Raw genomic sequence first — 16,515 nt, forward strand, 5'->3', positions numbered from 1 at the left:
AGTCAGACGCAGATGTCACGTTCATTGAGAGGAATGAATGAAGGGCAAGTAAACTGTGCATTGGCTCACACACTGCACTGAGCCGTGTGAGCAGCGTGTTATGTATGGAACGCCGTTGGGGACAATACCTATTTTATACAACGCGTAAAATTTGGACGCATTAACACGCACAGTTTGTACGCCTTAATACGAAGTATATGTTCGGGTGTCGCGTCAGACCGCTCAACAGCCAATAGCGTTGCTCTATTTAGGATTACATTTGCATTTGTGATGCAATGCCACGTTGCTGTATACATATATATACATCAGACGACATTTCTTTCCGTGAAGGATGATGTGCTGTTAGGTAAGCAAATACCTATGCAAACGTCACACGTAACATTTGTTCGTGAATAAGACGTTGGTATGTACATAGGCAAGCGTAAAACTTTAGAGTCAGTGATGCATTATACGTTGGTTGTGATGTCAGTGCTGTGTCATGCTGTGGCATCTCATCCCGTTTGTACTCATGCAGGTTTTTTTTTGTCTCCGGTAACGTGAAAGGGTGAATTTATTATGATAACATATAACAATAATATAGCCTACTGTATATTTCAGATAAAAATAATATAATAACAACAATATCTTGTAACAATCACAAATTTAACAAGTATATTATAACAATCAGGCAAATCCAAAAGCAGAAAACAAAGCACCATTAGCCTATGACAATTTACAAATCTTTATTCAACATTTAAACCCAGACACAATCATACAACACATAAACATTACAGAATCACTACAGCAGGCGGACCATAAAACGTAAACTGTGGGGCAGCCAGTCCAAGTCCAAGTGTAAATAGCAATAGTTGTGGATTCAGTAGACATTTAGATGCTATAGGCTACTTATAAATAGTGACGTTACTATTTCCTCCTCAGTATTGTTGTGCATTAAACATCCTGCAATATAACTGACAGTAAATCATTATATTTATAAAACAGTATTAAAATCGTGGCAACTTATTGAAATATTAAAGACCTAGAGCTACCCCTAACCTACCCTAAATGTAACTTTTATGAATTAAAATGAATTTTAAGTCAAATAATTTTTATTGAAAACAAATGCGTTTATTAAGTAATAAAAAAAAGCGCTGTCAGTGGGAATAGAACCCGGTCTCCCATGCACTTTTTCCACATGTAGGGTTATATTAATCAGAGGGGAAATATGGCGAGTCAGGATCTTTGCTACTGACCCCCCCGACACATTCATTGTTATTTATTTATATTTGTGGCAAGTTTTAGCATATTGTGTGCGCTTGAAGATCTCTTCCAGCTGCGCTGCCAGAGCCAGTCTCCAAAATGAAAGCGAAAGTAAAGTCTCCTGTTGTTTCCAGCAGCGCGGCATTTTTTTTCTTCACCATAATTGATGGATGTCTAAAATATAAAAATAAGGAGAAGCCTAAAAGAGATAAAACCAATGCCCGCCCGCCTCTGAACTGATGTGAAAATTGGCCCGAAGCCCAGACCTAGAGGTGTAAAAAAAAGTCGTGCCCGTCGGCCGAGGCTGAAATGCAGCGGCTCTACACTCTTAAAAATAAAGGTGCTTCAAAAGGTTCTTTAAGCGATGCCATAGAAGAACCATTTTTGATTCCATTCAGTCAAAGGTTCTTTAAATAACCATTTCTTACCTTTTTATAATCTAAAGAACCTTATTTGCCACAAAGAACCTTTTGTGAAAAGGTTCTTCAGATGTTTAAGGTTCTTTATGGAACCATTTAGACAAAAAGGTTCTTCTATGGCATAATAACGCATCTTTATTTTTTAAGAGTGTAATTGACTGCTTGTTTTAATGCTTACAGCAGAAAAAATAATCGTTTTTTTTTTCTTGCCCCCTGACTCAAGTCTCAGATTTTATGCTTAGTGCGATCTCACAAAGATAGACTACAAAAAATGAAGTTCAAATCTCTCTTATTTACACCACGTCTTTGTTGTTATAATGAGATGATTCGTGCTTAACACAATAACATTACCTCAACAAAAACTCCGGCGATTTGAACGATGAGTGGATAACGCCTCTGATTCGAGAAATCAACTGATATGTGCGTGGTTGGCTACATTGCTTAACTCAGCAAAAACATAATAGAAATAGACCTCCAGAGCGCAAACCATAACGCACTGGATTGGTCTAAATCTGCAATAAAATGCCATTTATTACAGATGTAACTGAGGGTGCTATTGATTTAGTTTGAGAGTGCTTAGCACCCTCAAGCACCCCTATAGAACCGGGCCTGCCTACGGGATTCCTTTAACGTTACAAAAGAATATAATTTTAATTATGGATTCATGCAGTCATTGAATGTATTTAATAATTGACCCTAAATTATCACCAGTTCAACTAAAACAGAAAAATTAAGATGTCGCAAATCAAATAAGACTCAGAAATATTACACATTCAAAAATGTCGTGTTTATACGACGAAAACATTCGTCTAGAAACACACGGTCAAAAATGTTGCGTTAAGGCGATACAAACGATCGTGTCATTAAATAACATGACAAAAAACTTCGTGTACAGACGTTCAAAGCGTTCGTGTTTACACGGACCAAAAAGACGCGTAAAAACTGTGCGTGTCAATGCGTCCAAATTTCACGCGTTTCATATAATAGGAATTGTCCCCAAGTGCGTTCCATAGTTATGATACGTGTTCGCGAAAAAATAAATAAATTACTTCACTGCTACACGTGAATCACGCGTGATGTCTGGCTCGACACTTCACTGCCACACGTGATTTACGTGACGTCTGCGTGACGTCTACGTCACGTTTACGTCTCGTCTGCGTCTTAAAATGAATTGATTTAATAGCAAAAAAAAAAAAAAAAAATAAGACGTCAGTGAGACGTTCAGTGAGACGAGTGCACGTTACAGCGTCATGTTTTTGAGCCGGGATGAACGCCATATGAATGTACAGTATATTAAGACGGAGGCACACTGTAGCACGATACTACGATATGTATTCAAAAGCAGATCGTGGGAGATAGGGCCGATTGCAGAACAGCAGAACCATACGTCACAGCAGTCACACGGCAGCAGCGCCACGGCAGCAGGCTCAGACGGTAGTGGGCGGAGTCTCCATCTGAGATCGAAAGTGGGTGAAAATAATGATCAACTTATATTTTTCTATATATTTTTAAACAGTATAAACTGAGTACAAAGCTCAAACAAAAAACAAAACAAAACTTGAGCAATAGAATGTTTTTATTTAGTTAAACTATATTTTTTACCTAATCATTTCAGTATTAACCAATTTTTCATTGTACATAATACCATGTACTATACACTATACCCATCATAAACTGGATTTTCCAAAAAAATATTACAAAATCAAACAAAACATATAGCACAGAAGGCACACATTTAACAACAATAATAATCACACATTACTCACCTAACTAAATTAGTTTAAACCTAAAATAAATCAAAACTCTTTAAACATGCAATTAATCCAGAGGCATGATTTGTTCACACACTCATTAAGGAAATGTCCATATCATCCTTAAATTCAAAGTGAAACATGAAGGGCTCTTTGGCCAGCAGACTCTCGTCATTTGTTTCTGCCATTATAAAAGTTCATTATGTTGCTGCACATGAAATATAACGCGAATAACATTAAATAAATATTTTTTTATAAGGTTACACACTGATTATTTATAACTTAAATCCCATTTTTCTACCCATCCGTTGGTCGCGCATATACGCCATGTTTGTAGTTTTTTACACTTTTTATGCGTATTTGTAGTTCTAATCAAATCCTCGTTCAACACGCAATGTGTTGTGGGCAATATAATAGCCGTTAGAGTGCGCATTAATCCATACTTCGAATTCTAAAGGTAAATTGTAGTAGACCGTCCGGAAATCTTTGGAATACTTTTTAGGACATACCTATTCTATTTTCGAATACTATTTAGGACGGATATTTTGTGGGACCTGATTGGGCTGCAGCAGGAGACTCCGCCCACTACCGTCTGAGCCTGCTGCCGTGGCGCTGCTGCCGTGTGACTGCTGTGACGTATGGTTCTGCTGTTCTGCAATCAGTCATTATTGGATCGTGGAGACATTTTAATCGTCCACGATCAAAAATCGTCATATCGCACACCCCTAATTACCAGTCAAAAGTTTTTGAACAGTAAGATTTTTATTGTTTTTAAAAAGTCTCTTCTGAGAGCTGAGCTGAATTCTAAATTTTACTGTTTTTACTTTGGATCAAATAAATGCTGCTGCTGACACATACCATTTTGTCTTATGCATACTTTTTCTTTAAACAGAATTATTAATTTATGCAAATTTTGGGCATTGATCCAGAATTGTTAAAATTTTAATAACGATGCATTAAAATGGAAACAGCACATTTTACATTTTTACATTTTAATCTAAATGCGGCTTCCTTGATCCGATCACAATGCATTTAAATTTATATTTTGAAATGTTCTTGCGCTAACAGATTCTGATATTATCAACCAAAATTGCATGTTAGATGTAAAGGGGGCCTCTATAGGAAGTAAATGTAGGCTGTAGAAAGGAAAGGGAGAACCACTCACAGGCCATTTAGGCTTTCTATGAGTGCATTTAATTGTATATGTTTGCTTAAACAGGTTAAATGCTTTTAAAAGCACTCGAACAGAGGAAGGATTAGGTTTCGGTGTTGTATTATGTTCGCTTTCATCAGAATGTTATTTACTGTACGCTGACACTAGACAGCTAAGAATGGCCCATTTTTGCAGTGTACGACACTTCTCGTTCTATATTCTGTTGTTTTGACACATGCTGTACATCAAAACTTTCCTCTTTTAGACACTGTCGGAGGTGTTTCTTTAAGGTCTGCAACACAATCAGATCCGATAATGCATTTCCATGGGGGATCTTCAGTTCTTTCCTGGTACAAGAGGTTAAAAAAAAGACATCAGCTATTTAAATCCTAAATGTCCTCTGCATTTCTACTCCCCTCCCCCAGACAGGAAGGAAGTGCGGGCATCTGCGCGCTTTCCCACTATTCACACCACTCAGACAGGAAGTGATGTCACACGGCAGTACACACAGATCGCGCAGTGCTTACTGATACACGGCTAACCCATTAGTCATGTCTGATATGTGGCTAAATATTTCAAAACCAAGTGTTGGTAATGATTTTGTCTGACTGATTTTGAAAATTGAGAACTTCATGACTAAGCACAGATGCAAACTGCTGATACATTTTCTGTGCAAATTTTGAGAAAAAAAACCTCAAAGCATCGTAAAATGTGTTAAACTGAAGAACCTGAGAGTGCTGCATTGTTTTGCATGTATGAACTTAACAAATCTACCTGATTCAGACAGATCACGAGTCATTTTTTAACCTGTTCTTTGAAACAAAATGATTTGTTAAAGTGAATCTCAGACCTCCTAGACAATGTGAACATAACCGTGTGAGTTAGTTTTCATTTGGACCAGCGCAATGTGTCCTTCAAGTGGAGTTGGAAGTATTAAAATGATGAGTTTCAAGTACATGAATGACCAATCAAAGTCAAAGTCAACTTGAAGGGATGGGTTGGTTTAAAAAAAAAAACATGGCAGAAACACTAAAACAATAATAATATAGATTAATGATTTATATGGAGATCATTTAGCAAAAACCAAGTCTTTCATGAATGGTGTTAATCACTCAATATTCACAGTTTGATGACATATAAGTGACAGAAATTTTTTTCTTTTTCTTTTTTAGTTCAAATGTAACTAGTAGCCCAAAACAAAATATCATTATTTTGTTTTATTTTCTGTTACTTCCAGATTATAATTTACTGGTGCACTTGAAGGCAGCACCAGATTGTATTTTCTAAATCATTTTTTTTTTTTTGTTTGTTTAATGTCCAGGTTCCGGTAGCGCACTGTTTTGGTCCCGCTGGTCAGAAGAAGAGGTTCTGCTGTGTTTGCCGGAAGCATCTGGAAGGCAGTTCGGCTCTGCGCTGTGAAGGTGTGTGTGAAGAAAAATGTGTCGTACTGCTGAGCGTGTGATTTTTTTTATTTTTATTTTTTGTATTTTTTTATTATCATATCATATAAGATTATGATGGCATCAGGATGTTTTTGCCCAAGTAATGATTCCAGTCACCTAATTTAAAGGAACCCCTGGTATTAAGACTTATGTCTTAATGTAACGTAAATGATGTCTCTTACTGAAATATATAGTAGAAAACCCATGAAAGATTTACGTTATTTAAAAAAATCCACATCGTTTTATACATATTTTGGACTTTGCGGGCGCCATTATTTTGATGAGGTGAAATGGCTGCACTTGGCGAGCTACTGGCGCTACCTGTTGCTATTTATACTAGGTCTACAGCGTTTTCAAAAGTCTCAGTTTTCAAGGGTTAAAAACACTGGAGTAGTGGAAACAACAGGCGTAGATGTAGCATAAGTTATGTGTTTTAAAACAAAAACACACTAGTGTAAATGCAACACCTTTGAAAACTGAGACTTTTGAAAATGCTGCAGTGTAAACGGAGACTTTGAAAATGATGGCATTGCGGGCCACATTCTCTCTGCGTGTCCTTGATGATCCTGTAAACAATCAGATCATGCTCGTTGTTGTACCCATAGATATGTCCCATTCGACCGCTCCAAGCACGTCCTCCATCTAAGCAATAGGGAATCTACCTATACATATCTATGGTTGTACCTGCATGAATGATCATGTGACATGTGTTTTCGGTTGTGTTGAGTAGACGGAGATCGTTTCTAAAAAAGGCAGTGAAAACGCTAGTGTAGACAAAGGATTGTTTTTATTTTAAAACGAAAATGCACTGGGCCGAGTTTCAGAGTGTATTTGAAAATGTTTTTTCTCAAATAAAACTAGGAAATGTTTATTTAGGTTTTCTCTTCAACTAGGGGTGGGCGATTTGGTAAAAATATCATATCACGATTTTTTCAAGAAATATCACGATTCACGATTTTATCACGATTCTTTGTCATGTTGGTTTTACTATTTTACAAGTTGTCTGAGTAGTACAGCCAAATTAATTTTTCTATTTTAAAACCAAAACCTTACAAGGTAACAAAATATAAAATAAAAAGAATGGCAGATATTTAAGCCAAAGTGGGCGAAGACAAAAAAATCTTTGTCATTATTTTCTTTGTTTTTAAAAAATAAGAACAAAGATAAGCTACATGTTACAAATACACATACTATACAAATAAAACAAACAGTGCTTTAATTTTCAGGTACAGTCGGTGTATTTATCAGTAGCATTCAAGAAATTTAATTAACAAATATAAAAATAAAACACTATATACATTATATACATAAATTATACATAGAAGCAACATTTAAAGCAACTGTATTTAAGTTCTTCAGTCAAGAGCAGTGAATGATTTTCCTTTGTGTTTTGTTTTATTAGCGTATCTTCACCCAAAAATGACAATTATGTCATCATTTACTCACTCTCGCATTTTTTTTAAGCATAAAACATGCTGAACATAAAACTTATTTTGAATAATGTGGGTAACCAAACAGTTGCTGGGTCCCCAGTTACTTCCATATATTTTATTTATTTATTTTAAGTCAGTGGGGACCAGCTACTGTTACCCACATTCTTCAAAATATCTTCTTTTGTGTTAAGCACAAGAAAAAAATAAATAGAGATTTAGGACATGTGAGTGACAACATTTTTGGGTGTACTGTCCCTTTAATGACAATCGGCAGCATGTTTAGCTCTGTCGCAGAGCTGCACGCATCTATTCAGGCGCACATCCGTTTTTCTCTTAACTGTTTACTTTCACTTTAGACAACCAACTGTGCTTATATGTAATCCTTGCGTGTTTTTGATAGTATACGCAAATTAAACGCCAAAGATAGCTCAGTTTAGTAATCAGGTGCTGTTTGACAGGCTTTTAGCGCACGTGCTTGCTTCAGGTTTACGCGCTCATGAAGCGCATGCCAGAACAGCGCGCGGACCAAATGGCGTTATTTTACCGGCAAGACTTTGAAGCACATTCAAATAATGTACTTTTGTGATCGCCAATATGAATAAGTGCAGTGTCCCGTGAGTGAATGTACAGTATATTAAGACGGAGGCACACTGTAGCACGATACTACGATATTTATTCAAAAGCAGATCGTGGAGACATTTTAATCGTCCACGATCAAAAATCGTCATATCGCACACCCCTATCTTCAACCCAGTCAGATCCATGGAAATAAATTATTTAAAAAAAAAAATAAAATAAAAAAATAATAATAATAATATTTTTTATAATATTTTTCGCCAATAATTATTTTACATTTGAATTGTTTTCAAATGCATTAGAACTATTCTAATATTATTAAAATATATTAATTGGTGTTGTCCCTTACGTTTGGACAGTAGTTATGCTCTTTTTCTTGCCAATATCGCTGTCTGTCTGGACTGCACCTAGCAGCGCTCTTTCTATGTTTGGCCATAAAAATGGCGAAACAGCTATCGATAAAAAAGCTTCTTCTTTTTTTAACACGTCTACAGTCGTGGCCAAAAGTTTTGAGAATTACATAAATATTGGAAATTGGAAAAGTTGCTGCTAAAGTTTTTAGAGTTGCAAATTGCATATACTCCAGAATGTTATGAAGAGTGATCAGATGAATTGCATAGTCCTTCTTTGCCATGAAAATTAACTTAATCCCGAAAAAAACTTTCCACTGCATTTCATTGCTGTCATTAAAGGACCTGCTGAGATCATTTCAGTAATCTTCTTGTTAACTCAGGTGAGAATGTTGACGAGCACAAGGCTGGAGATCATTATGTCAGGCTGATTGGGTTAGAATGGCAGACTTGACATGTTAAAAGGAGGGTGATGCTTGAAATCATTGTTCTTCCATTGTTAACCATGGTGACCTGCAAAGAAACGCATGCAGCCATCATTGCGTTGCATAAAAATGGCTTCACAGGCAAGGATATTGTGGCTACTAAGATTGCACCTAAATCAACAATTTACAGGATCATCAAGAACTTCAAGGAAAGAGGTTCAATTCTTGTTAAGAAGGCTTCAGGGCGTCCAAGAAAGTCCAGCAAGCGCCAGGATCGTCTCCTAAAGAGGATTCATCTGCGGGATCGGAGTGCCACTAGTGCAGAGCTTGCTCAGGAATGGCAGCAGGCAGGTGTGAGCGCATCTGCACGCACAGTGAGGCCAAGACTTTTGGAAGATGGCCTGGTGTCAAGAAGGGCAGCAAAGAAGCCACTTCTCTCCAAAAAAACATCAGGGACAGATTGATCTTCTGCAAAAAGTAAGGCGAATGGACTGCTGAGGACTGGGGCAAAGTCATATTCTCCGATGAAGCCTCTTTCCGATTGTTTGGGGCATCTGGAAAAAGGCTTGTCCGGAGAAGAAAAGGTGAGCGCTACCATCAGTCCTGTGTCATGCCAACAGTAAAGCATCCTGAGACCATTCATGTGTGGGGTTGCTTCTCATCCAAGGGAGTGGGCTCACTCACAATTTTGCCCAAAAACACAGCCATGAATAAAGAATGGTACCAAAACACCCTCCAACAGCAACTTCTTCCAACAATCCAACAACAGTTTGGTGAAGAACAATGCATTTTCCAGCACGATGGAGCACCGTGCCATAAGGCAAAAGTGATAACTAAGTGGCTCGGGGACCAAAACGTTGAAATTTTGGGTCCATGGCTTGGAAACTCCCCAGATCTTAATCCCATTGAGAACTTGCGGTCAATCCTCAAGAGGCGGGTGGACAAACAAAAATCCACTAATTCTGACAAACTCCAAGAAGTGATTATGAAAGAATGGGTTGCTATCAGTCAGGATTTGGCCCAGAAGTTGATTGAGAGCATGTCCAGTCGAATTGCAGAAGTCCTGAAAAAGAAGGGCCAACACTGCAAATACTGACTCTTTGCATAAATGTAATGTAATTGTCGATAAAAGCCTTTGAAACGTATGAAGTGCTTGTAATTATATTTCAGTACATCACAGAAATAACTGAAACAAAGATCTAAAAGCAGTTTAGCAGCAAACTTTGTGAAAACTAAAATTTGTGTCATTCTCAAAACTTTTGGCCACGACTGTAGACAATGAAATGTTATTGATTATAACTGAAAAATCACACAGAACAGAACGAAATGTTATCATTTCATATTAAGTAAATGAGTAAACAATTTAATAATGTAATTGAAAACATAAGGCCATTGATAAGACAACTAAAAACAACAACAGTAGTAAAATTAATGCCGCAAATTCAATATTCATAAGTATTAATTTTTAGGTGTTGTCAAACCACCAGTATTGTACATTTAAATGCTGAAAATAGTTAAGTGGGCATATTTCTACATTTAGACGTTTAACCTCGTTATACTGTAAATTCCATGTTGACGACTGCACCGGGATTTATACGGCCGTAACTTATAACTTGTTATAAATGCGACAAACCTTTATATTCACGGAGGGATTGTGTCCGCGAATATGATCAAACATGTTGGATAGTATTGGTGTGGCTTTTGCAGCCATTGCGTCCACATTTTTTCCAAAAAAAGGGACAACCCTGCAATTTTTTTTTTTTTTTTTTTTTTACATTTCCAAAATATACCCATTGTTTAAACCTGCAGTATCTGCAATATTTTTTTTTTTAAGCTGAGCGAAAGTAAGTTACATATGTGACCCTGGACCACAAAACCAGTCTCAAGTCGCTGGGGTATGTTTGTAGCAATAGCCAAAAATACATTGCATGGGTCAAAATTTTGGATTTTTCTTTTATGCCAAAAATCATTAGGAAATTAAGTAAAGATCATGTTCCATGAGGATTTTTTGTAAAATTCCTACTGTAAATATATCAAAATGTAATTTTTGATTAGTAATATGCATTGTTAAGAACCTAATTTGGACAACTTTAAAGGTGATTTTCTCAGTATTTTGATTATTTTCCACCCTCAGATTCCTGATTTTCAAATAGATGTATCTCGGCCAAATATTGTCCTATCCTAACAAACCATATACCAATAGAAAGCTTATTTATTAAGCTTTCATATGATGTATAAATCTCAGTTTTGTAAAATTTAACCTTATGACTGGTTTTGTGGTCCAGGGTCACATATGTGCGAGTGAGAGATTTTTTTTCCTTCGTTTTTTTTAACCGGTATATGCAGATGTTTATGGTATGATAACCGTGCACATTCAAACCGCGATAGATCACCATACCGGACCGGTATATCATTACAGCCCTACTTAGAAGTGGCCTTTTGGCAAAATAACCAAAATTGCTAGAAATGTGTAGATGTGACCTATCAAAGTCTGTCAGCTGCTGTTGGTTAGATTTTTTCCCCTTGCTTATACACATTAAGGTGGTTTGCTGTTCATGCTGGTTTGTTTTTCTGGTTTTAGGGTGTTTTGCACATTTGTCAGCTGGTCAGTCTGGCTGACCAACTAAACCAGTTCAGCCAGATCAGCAAAACAAGCTTAAACATGTTTAATGAATGAAACTAGGCAGATTAAAACATTTTTTTCCACAGGGTTGTGGTTCTGTGTTTAGAAGACAAGCCTTTCCTTCTTATTTTAATAATTAGACTCTCTCAATGTTTCCTCTAAAAACCTTTTTTGTTTTTCCTGTTTGCCCAAACCCTCTTGGTCTGTTTTTTGTAAATTCTGTTATTGCTCATTTGTCTGTGCTGGTCGTCCCTGTTTGGAAAGCAGCTGTTGCCATGGAAATGGCAGAATGGCCTTTTGCAGTGGGCTGAATTCTAAGAACCGAGCTGAAAAGAAAAACATTGCACTCCAATTCTCTCTTTCTATTTCTCTTCCTCTCTCTATGCTTATAAAAGGCACAAATGAAGCTCAGAAGAAAAGTCGGTGTTTAATTCCCACACCCACTCGGAAACATTTGTTATAGTAACATGAGTTCACAGGCTTTTTCATCTATCAGATCTGTGACACCCTCATTGGCAGTACTAGTTTGTCACATTTCCACAATAAAAATGAATTTGCTAACTGTTCTGCCTTAGATGACTCCTTGACACACCTTGTTCTTTCAGTAACCTCACCTCACATGTCTTTCAGTTTGTGAGCTACATGTGCACAGTGACTGTGCCCCATTCAGCGTCAGCGACTGTCGTTTCTGCCACCAAGATGGAGGGCAAGACATTGTGAGTATAAGAACCAAGACTCCACTATCTACTGATGTATTAACCTGATAAAGCCAGTAGACCAGAGAGTAAAACCATGGCTGATCTCCACTTGTTTTTAATACATAAATATAAAGTGATACTTCACACAAAAATGTAAATTCTGTCATTAATTACTCACCCTTGTGACGTTCCAAACCCGCAAAACATTTGTTCATCTTCAAAACACAAATTAAGATATTTAAGATATTTTTGACCCTGCATAGACAGCAATGCGGCTGACAAAGACGAGGCTCAAAAAGGTAGTAAGGGCATTGCTAAAATAGTCCATGTGACATCAATGGTTCAACCTTAATTTTATGAAGCTACGAGAATACTTTTTGTGTGCAAATAAAAAAGACTTTTGTGGCCATGAGTTTCCTAAAAGCGACATAAAAGAGATGAAATTGTCAAATATAGTATTTATTTTTGTTTTTTGTGCACAAAAAGTATTCTCGTAGCTTCATAACATTACAGTTGCACCATGGACTGTTTTAACAATGTCCTTACCACCTTTCTAGGCCTTGAATTTGTCAGTTGTTTTGCAGTCTATGCAGGGTCAGAAAGCTTTCAGATTTCATCAAAGATATCTTAATTTGTGTTCTGAAGATGAACAAAGGTCTTATGGGTATGGAATGACATGAAGCTGAGTAATTTTTGTTTTTACATAATTTTCAAAATTTTTAAGTCATTGATGCATAATCCAAAATGATTTCTGGCATTTTGACTGGACTGGACAAACACTCCCACAGTAAAGGATGCTAATAGGGATTAGAAATGAGGAAAAGAAAGAAAATAAAATGTTGTTTTCGCTTGAGAAAATAGGTTGTGACATAAGTGAGAATTGGAGAACTAGAAACTCCAAGTGTACTCTAGTGGAATAATTCATAGGATGTTGTTTATTGAAATGGGTGACTAGATTGCAAGGTCACAGTACGTTTTCTTTTGCATTTTCACATTACAGGAAGTCACAATATGTTTTTTTAAAGTGTCCTAATATTGTGTTGAAGTTCCTTACAACAGGTTTAAATGCATCTAAGGTCAGAAAAAAATGTAATTTTCTCGGAATATACATTTATACATAGTCATTTGTCTGAAAGTCACTTGTTATTTGTCAATCATTTCAAAACTGTTTATTCGAACCAGCTTTGAGCGTAATGTCTGTAAACCCCTTCCTTCCATAAGCCTATTCTGTTCTGATTGGTCATCTGGCCAAGCCTGTTGTGATTGGCTTGGCACAGAGAGGAGTACTTGAGCAAGTTAGTGAGCGCTAACATCTGTATTGTCAAGTCTGCAAGTTGAAGCGACCCCAATAACAACATATTTAGCCCCTGGAGTGTGAATTTACCAGGGGAACCCCAACAAAAAGTGTGTATTTTACACCTGGAATGTGATATCCAGGTGTATAAGTTTATCCAGAAGTGTTTTTTTTTTTTTTTTTTTAATGAGCAATCCCCTTCGAAATGCGATTTTTGACTAGCAATTGGGTGGGTTTTATTGTGAAAACTTGGCAACTGTGACACTTTACGTAATGATATAGTGCTCCAATCAGTTCTTAAAATAAATGTCAGTGCTGATAGCCTTGTGGGCAGCACGTGACTGATGAAACAGCATAGTTTGTAAACCAAAATATGTCTAAGTTGCATTCTTTATTATTAAACAAAGTAATTCAAGAACAGCAACAGTCTACATTAATCGACACATTAGGGAATAGTGGGTTCACAGCGAATTATCAGAAGTATTTCAGTAAGATAGTGAAACCTAAAGCTGCACTAAGTATACATCACATATTAACACAAAAAACTTAATATTTTGAGCACTCATAATGTGCATCAAAAATGTACACATAGCGCATCAATCGTACTTACAGGTTGTGGTTTGGAAACGCTTGTTAGTCCAAATAAAGAAGTTTAGAAGCCAAAGAAGATAAAAGCCAAGATTACAGATGCAGTTCTTAGTAAAATGATGAGCACACAACAAAAGGTCTGAATTGTTTTGCTGCGGTATGGTGGAAAAAATGAATTTTAACCACTGATTCTTCACATCATCATCTTTCAGCAATGAAAACAAACACAGCAGAACACAGCATCTTCTTGACAAGATGTAAAGACTCTAACTAGCAGACAGAGTGTTCGTATTTCACTGGCAGGCAGGGAATTTACTAATGTGTTACCCAGTGACGTAGATCAGTAACGGGCAGAAGATTCAAAAATATGATGACTCGTTAAGGCGACTCTGAGTTGACTCTTTCTTTTGAGAGATAATGCACTTTTTGATTGACATTGAAGGGATAGCTATGTTACAAACTGCAAAAGATATTTTTCGAAAACCCATATGATCTTTAAATGAAAAGAGCTCCTGCCACTGAAGTTGTGATATAATTGTCACAAATGCAAATCGTTACATTTTACTGACAGAAAAAATAGAAAACAATGTACAAGCCAGTCCAGTGCAGCCTTTTAGTAACATGCAAGCTGTGTAAAGGTGCATGAGGGCAAAACCCTCTTTGAATTTTGCTCATGTTCTAGTTTTTCATGTGAATTCATCATGTTGACCAACAGAAAACGGCATAAAGTGGCTTCTGTGTGAACATTCAGTGAGCCTTTTTTGTCCTTAATGCAGCTGCAATTTTGCACAGGCAATGTAAATGTGTGAATTTCTACATTTTCAAATGTTCTTTATTTTTAAATGTGAATATTTTTGTTCTTGGCTGTGAAAAAAAAAAATAGTCAAACAATAAGTTTAAGGACTTGAAGACTGATATTGTTTCCTAGCACTCAAGATAATTGACCTTATTTGAACATGATCTTGTCTTATAATTAGATTCACTTACTTATAAATAGAATTATATAATTTGATCATTTCTAAATATAGATCAAACTATACCCATAAAATTGAAGCGGAAATGATAGGTTGATAAGAATGTTGTTAAATCCCAGCATAAAGCGTAACACGGATGTTGATCCAGGAGCCTGTCCTGGGCAAATCACATTCCCTAGCTTTATTATTGCTTTAGATTGTTTTATTGGCCACATGGTTTCTCCTAACTCATCATATCCTCTTGTTCTGATAGGACACGTACCAGCACCACTGGCGGGAGGGGAACATGTCCTCAGGTGCACGCTGTGAGGTCTGTCGTCGCACCTGCAGTTCTTCGGATGTCCTGGCTGGCATGAGATGCGAGTGGTGTGGCATTATGGTAAGTGTGTGGTTTTTTTTTTTATTAAAGTGCACCCAACCCTTACTTGTCTTATCCTTCAATGTTTTCAGTTTGCCTGTTGTCAGCTTGACTCATCACACAAATGGCTTCATTATTTAGTTATGAGAATGAAGGTGAGTGGGCTTTCAGGCTGTCATGTCTCACAATGAATTAATCTATTATTTAACAGGTGCATTGTGCTCATGTCAGCACTCACAAAACTGTACTCGGTTAAAGTTGAATACAGGGGGAAAAGTCGTAGTTGTAGCTTGCTGTGTTTTTATTCATTTGTCATCTTGGGAGTAGTTATTTTTTCTATTTCCTAGATGAATTTCTTAGTTTCTTGGCCGCATTAACTTTATCAACTTCCAAAACCATTAATATGACCTGAAATTAAAAAATAATTCCAAGATGGTTAAACATGAATGTACATATGCCATTGAAAAGTTTGGGGTTGGTAAGATTTTTTGTTTTGTTTTCTTATAATTAATTATTATAGAATTACAATTCTCATAAAATAAAAAGTCAGAATTGCGAGATATAAACTCATTATTTGTTTACTCATCTTTTTTTACTTTTTCTCTCAAAATTGCAAGTTTATATCTCATGATTGTGGCTTTTTTCTCAGAATTGCGACTTCATATCTCACAATTGTAACTTTGCTCAAAATTGCAAGTTTATGTCTCACAGTTTTGACTTATTTCTCAGAATTGTAAGATTATATCTCACAATTGTGGCTTTTTTCCTCAGAATTACAAGCTTATATCTCACAACTGTGAATTTCTCTAAGAATTGCGAGTCTATATCTCACAATTGTGACTTATTTCTTAAAATTGCAAGTTTATTTCGTACAATTGACATTTTTTCTCAGAATTGTGAGTCTGTATCTCACAATTGACTTTTTTTTTCTCAGAATTGTGAGTTTATATCTCTCAGTTGTCACTTTTCTTTTTCTCAGAATTGCGTCTTTATATCTCATGATTGTGACTTGTTTTCTCGAAATTGCAAGTTTACATCTCACATTTATTACTTTTTCTCAGAATTGTGAGTTTATATCTCAAAATTGATTTTTTTTCCATCAAAATTGCAAGTTTATATCTCACAATTTGTTTTTCATCAAAGTTGTGAGTTAATATCTATCAATTGTGACTTATTTTCTTATAATTGCAAG

The 16,515-nt window shown here is 36.3% G+C and overlaps 1 protein-coding gene across 1 annotated transcript in view; it reads left to right on the plus strand.

Moving 5' to 3' along the window:
• The window catches only part of LOC141288091 (diacylglycerol kinase theta-like), a 61,241-nt gene that overhangs the window by 21,983 nt on the left and 22,743 nt on the right, over window positions 1-16,515 (plus strand). The window contains exons 3-5 of the mRNA XM_073820204.1: window positions 5,884-5,983; window positions 12,042-12,127; window positions 15,219-15,344. Of these exons, the coding sequence (XP_073676305.1) occupies window positions 5,884-5,983; window positions 12,042-12,127; window positions 15,219-15,344 (312 nt within the window). The remainder of the gene's footprint in view (window positions 1-5,883; window positions 5,984-12,041; window positions 12,128-15,218; window positions 15,345-16,515) is intronic.

The sequence above is a fragment of the Garra rufa genome, chromosome 16 (genome assembly GCF_049309525.1).
Source record: "Garra rufa chromosome 16, GarRuf1.0, whole genome shotgun sequence".
Taxonomy (NCBI): Eukaryota; Metazoa; Chordata; class Actinopteri; order Cypriniformes; family Cyprinidae; genus Garra; species Garra rufa.